The sequence below is a fragment of the Aegilops tauschii genome, chromosome 1 (assembly GCF_002575655.3).
Source record: "Aegilops tauschii subsp. strangulata cultivar AL8/78 chromosome 1, Aet v6.0, whole genome shotgun sequence".
NCBI classification, from domain to species: Eukaryota; Viridiplantae; Streptophyta; class Magnoliopsida; order Poales; family Poaceae; genus Aegilops; species Aegilops tauschii.
In genome coordinates this window covers 374,810,069-374,815,734 of record NC_053035.3, presented here as the reverse complement: position 1 = coordinate 374,815,734, position 5,666 = coordinate 374,810,069, and the positions used below count along the sequence as shown (strand labels likewise).

At 44.1% G+C, this 5,666-nt stretch overlaps 1 protein-coding gene across 1 annotated transcript; it reads left to right on the top strand.

Annotated features, from left to right (window-relative positions):
• Positions 1–1,877: 1,877 nt before the first annotated feature.
• On the top strand, positions 1,878–4,543 carry LOC109752781 (uncharacterized). Its single transcript, XM_020311685.4, has 4 exons — positions 1,878–2,156; positions 3,286–3,497; positions 3,716–3,908; positions 3,997–4,543. The coding sequence occupies exons 1-4, from the start codon at positions 2,123–2,125 to the stop codon at positions 4,125–4,127; spliced, it is 570 nt and encodes a 189-aa protein (XP_020167274.1). The 5' UTR covers positions 1,878–2,122; the 3' UTR covers positions 4,128–4,543.
• Positions 4,544–5,666: the final 1,123 nt, after the last annotated feature.

The following is a 5,666-nucleotide window of genomic DNA, read 5'->3' as shown; positions in this document are numbered from 1 at the left end:
CCAACCAGACGTAGTCCTTGTGCGGAAGGACGAATTGGTCTATCAAATTCCTTGTCTCCACCGAGCTTTACTGGTTATTACTTCACTCTATTTCATTCGAATTACCCTGCTTGTATGATTACCATCATGTGATTTTCATCGATGACTGTGTTTAGTTTTAGTTCGGTAGTTTACTTTCACTCACTGTTATCAGTTATCCTTCTTTCCGCTGCTGTGTTTTGAGAGTTTTGAAGGTTCTGAAAGAAACTTTAAAACTCCTATTCACCCCCGCTCTGGTAGACATACTTTATTCCTACAAGGAGTAATTCCCGGACACTTTAATTCTTGTCACAACACTCTTGCGGTATTTTCACTATTGCATTACTTTTGCTTTGAACTCGATAAACCTCTATAAGAGGCAAATACATTTCCCATCTCTTTGTGGGATCGATACTCTTAATTCAAAAAGGCTACAACTCAACCATGTGCACTTGTAGGACATCAAGTATTTTATTGTGCATGAGTTCCAAAATTTGGCCACAATTTTGTCAACATAACAAGGTATTATGTTAAAAGGAATGAGATAACAGGACGGATCTTCAGAGTAGGCGAATGCTTAGGTTTTTGGGTAGGATTGGGCAGAGGTGTATATGAGTTGGCTATCCCAGAAACAAGAAAACTTCCACAAGTGCAGATACAAAAAATTCTATTTCCACTGGTGTTCTGCCGGAAAACGCCGTTTTTCTCCCATTTCCTTTCTATGTAAGAAACAAGTGCTGATATGGAAATTCCATTTTTGTTAGTGTTTCGCGGGAAAACATCGTTTTGGTTGCATTTCCTTTTATGCAAGAAACTTTGCGCTTCACTTTCGTTCCTTAATTTTTCATTTTCGTTTCCATATTTATCCTTGTCTTCCATATTTCAACGGTTTCTTCCATATTTCGCGGGACGAAAAATTTCCATTTCGTTTTCATCTCTATCCACCTTACCATAGCTCAGGGCGCTGCCCTGGCATCCGGATCCCGTCAAATTCCCTAGGAAATAACTATAAAAAGGTAACCATCGTTGGGGTTCTTTCTTTTTCCAAGTGAACCCACTCTTGAAACCCTAGTCGCCACAACTCCGCCGCTCCCTCACCAACGAGGCCATAGGTCCCCTCCTTCGATTGCCACTCCGGCGACAGGAGGGGGTGGGGACCCCAGATCTCCATTGCAACACTGTCGTTAGATCTCTTAGGATTAGATTTCGGTTCCACAACGTGACACTATGGTGGTGATGGCGGAATTGTGCAGATCCAAATAAGATTTCCCCGACTCTTGGCCCACTCGTCGACGACGATCTCGTCGGCGGCCTAGAGGACGGTGGGGATAGTCCAGTCACTGTTCTTACAGAGTAGTGGATCTGATTGTGTCTGCGTGTTATGTAGGTGGTCTTCAAAGGTGTATTCTGACGGAGTGGATGCCGCCGCTTCGCGTCTTGGTCCTCGGGTTCCTTCTTTGACCGGCGACATTCAGACAATTTTGGTGTCGTCGAGGAATTTGTCGGGTTATCTCTCCTTGAATACGTCTGATTATACCTCCCTGAATATGTCTAGTCGGATCTGGGTGGTCGTCCAATCCACTTCACGGCCTTGTTCTCCGCAATGATTGTCTGTTTCCTAGGTCGTTGTCCCCGGCATTGTTCCGGCTCTGACCGACTCCCTGACTGTTGCATCAACAACGTGTCCTTGGATACGATGATGTATCAGAGGTCCAATGACAGCAAGGAGCTTCACTCATGACGCGCCGCCGTCGCCGCCGCCGAGTGGAGGAGGAAGATATCATGGATTTCCACAAGGACCGGTGTGGTAAGAGTTTACTATCTTGTTAAGAGCAGCGAACAAGCGCCCACCGATACCTAGGCCCATTGACTGCTCAGCCGCCCGAGTCCACCGAGCCGCCTCGGTCGCGGCGTCGGCAGCCGAAGCCGAACCGTACCGTACCCGAACCAACTGCTAGAAATAGCGCCCAAACGCCGTGAGCCACCAACCCCCTTCCCTGTGAGCTCGTGCGTCGCGCAGCCGTCGTGTGGTAGTCGCTTCGCCCGCTTTGCTTCCCCCGGTTGGACTCCTTCCTCCGCGTCCGCCTCCCCAGATCCGGTCCCTATGGCGAGGAATCCGGGCTGTGCCGTCTACATAGGTGAGATCCCAGCCCTAATCGTGCGGTGCGGCTCTTCCTGCGAGTTTCCCCCAATTTTTTGTGGCCGTCCTGGTGGTTCGGCTTGGGATTGAGGGGGGAATTCGCTATGTTTCGTCCGAAAGTTGACGCCTTTGCGGCCGGTGCTCCTAGTGATGTGCCCCAAGTTGTGATTTTTCGGAATTGCTGTCGTTGCCCCGCAAGCAGGTTCAGCCTGATTGCGCGCTGTAGATGTTTTGATGAAGCGGGATTTCGCCCCCTTTTCGATTTGGCTGGTGTAGATTTACGCTCTATCACCCTAGTTTAGATAGTATAGTTTAATTGATTATTATGCTTGTACAGTCGGTGATTGCCTTATGTGTTGCTGTACCTAGCTCCTAGATTCGGAATATCAATTGTTCGCTGTACTATGTTTACTTGTATATTGGCAGATTAGTTAACTTGAACATGCTGATTTCCTTCTGCAACAATCATTTCTTTGGTGTTCTGGGCTCCGTGTGGTGCTTCCAATTGAAATTTCGTAAGCATGCACATAGTGAAAATCAGCATAAGCATATGCCTGCAAAACCAAATCTAATAGCAAATTGAGTCTGCTTAGTAAATGCATTATCAAGGGTTTAGATGTGTGAATGATAAGAGTTGTGAGATTGATGACCATCATGGATTAATGTTACGCATTATGGGGCTAGCCATAGAGGGCCTATTTTAGTAGCTGACAACTTTGTGTCACCGAGAGGAATTCACCACAGCTTCACTAACAATGCTTCTTGAAAGACATTGTTGTAAGGTAGAAATGAACATGCTTTTGTATCAGGGTATTCAGTGGTTTTATTTACTGTTAGGCTGTTGCAGTCCTCTAGTTCTGCTAGTGGACAGAATGTCTTTTCATGGTTGACACTGTTGCAGTACTCTACTTCTGCTATTTTTCAATGATTGTTTTTGTTCCACTTTGCCTCTCTTTTTTGCATGCCTTAATATATGTTTTTCATGGCTGACACTGTTGTAGTACTCTAGTTTCGCTATTTTTCAATGATTGTTATTGTTCCACTTTGCCCTTTTTTTTGCATGCCTAAATATAAGGAAGTAATGACCAGTACTGTATTAATTCTTCAACTATGTATTTGTTAAATAGGTAACTTGGATGAAAAGGTCTCGGAGAGGGTTTTGTATGAGATTCTTATTCAGGTAGGTCGTGTAGTAGACTTGCACATACCCCGTGACAAGGAAACTAGTCGACCCAAAGGTTTTGCTTTTGCTGAGTATGAAACAGAGGAGATTGCCCAGTATGCTGTTAGGCTGTTTTCTGGCCTTGTTCGGCTTCACAATAGAACACTTAAATTTGCGGTGCGTTCTTTTTTCTCCCTGGTTATTTAATTTGCTGTAGTATAGATTGCAGTGTGTTGTTCTTTGGGTATGGTGAATTACATTCTCTGTGAATAGTTGATTCTGGGTCCAATCCAATACCTGAGGTTCTTGGCATTACTAGGTTTCTATTTATATATTTATTTACAAAGCAGTAGCAAAAGACTCAACCCTGAAATTATGCCCTTTATTTTTGACAGATTTCTGGGCAAGACAAAGCATCTTCAAATGTCAATGTTCCTGTAACTCCTAAAATGAACCCTATACCACTATCAAATCCACCTCAACCAATGAGATTTGGTGATACTCCTGTGTCACAACATAGAGTGGTAAATGGTAGGATTGCAGGCCATGGTGTTTCTCCAAATCATTCTTATGATTTCCATTCCCAAGGTGAGAGGAGTTTCTTTTGCCATATGAAATATATGAGATATTTAATGTGAATTTTGTATTAAATCTGATGATTCCTTTTTTTCTCCAGCATCAAGTGGGGTAGCAAGTAGAGGATTAAATGATGGTACATATGAGTATAGTAGACGTGTATTTGGTTCTGTTATGAATGATGTCAGCCGTCGAGCTGACAGACAACCAGTTCCATACCCGTCCTACTAGCATACTGTGCTCCAGTGAACGAAACATCGGCCAGTGCAGCCATTGTTGTCTCAGCCCTTCCGTAGTGTCATCTGGGTACTTGCCATTACATGCATGTAAATATGGCTTATGGTAGTGAATGTGCGTGTCTGTCTGGTTGTTCTGTTGTTTTCTGCATCGTATGGAGGCCTGTCGCTGATGGTTAGGTTCCATGCCTTGTCTTCCTGATAGGTTATTGCCTCCACTAATGTCGCTGTAGTGCTTTCCCTAGTCATAGGGATGGGGTTGATGGGGTTGCAATATTCTCAGTTCAAAATATGTGAACTAGTATGTTATTTGTTGTTTGTCATGTCAGTTGGATCTGTATTATGTTGGGACATAAAATGGTAAAGAAACCCTATAAATCTGCCATCTATCTTTAATTGTTGGATCTATAATTGTTTGTTGTTGATGACCTGTTTGCTTGAGCAGTATTTGTATGGCAGCCATGTGCATCCATCCTCACTTTGGATCCAGCATTGGCTACCTCTTGCTCTCGAGTAGTCGAGCTGTACATGTTCGATTACTTGCTGCTGAGGTGCAACAGCTGTGATTTCCTGGTATGGCTTGCTGTTCTTGTTGCTGTACAAGGAAAGTTTTGCTACTTGATTTTTCAACTGGTACCATTTGTAATATTCATTGGTGGTGCATTTGCCAAATTACAAATTTGTCAGTGACCTCTTTTCAACATATATCAGAACCATCTGCTAGTCACTCCTCATTCATAATGGTAAGAGCTGTGCCATTGAGTCAGTTGGTCTGAAACCACTGAAGATGTTAGCCCTGTTAGCATGTGTAGAGGAACCCTTGAAATTCTTGTGGAATTTATCGAGTCATGAAGGACTGTGGTGCGGAACTCAAATTTTAGCAAGTGGCTAATTTTGAAAGCCAGCTGATTTAAAAGTGGCTTGCAGTGCAGGGGACGTTGCATTGCTGTAGGTAGAACCATGATTTAGCTACACATGCTGCCTATGTGGCTTAGTGCAGTATGTTGTTCATTTTTGACAGTTAGAAATGATGTGTCACCTGTTGTGGCCTACTTATAATCCTATTTCTCTCTGTACGAGCTCTGTTTTCTATTTACCTGTTTGATATGCAGAGGAACTGCACAAGCTAGACTCTGGTTACTTCACTGGCGATTGTTTCACCTCACCAGGTGGTGATGTATGTTGTTCGAAATGAAGTTGAACTTCTTTTCTTTTTGTGAGCTCCTTTATCCTGCTACCACTTGATATGCAGCGAAACTGGTGACCGCTTCATATCTGGTGAGTTGGTGGTGCTGCATCTGCTGTTAGAAACGAGTTTAACATGCCATCAGCGGCTTACAGTGCTGCCTGGATGCCATGGAGTTTGAAATCATGGTGTGCATGGAAGGACTGACCGAAGTGCTCGGGTGGATAGAGGTACCGGTGATTACGAGTCAGGGCAGTGATATGATGAGATGCACGAGCCTTGTTCAGGAGCGTCTGAGTGTCAGGAAGAGAGTTTGTGAGACATACCATACGTTGGCAAACTTTGCAT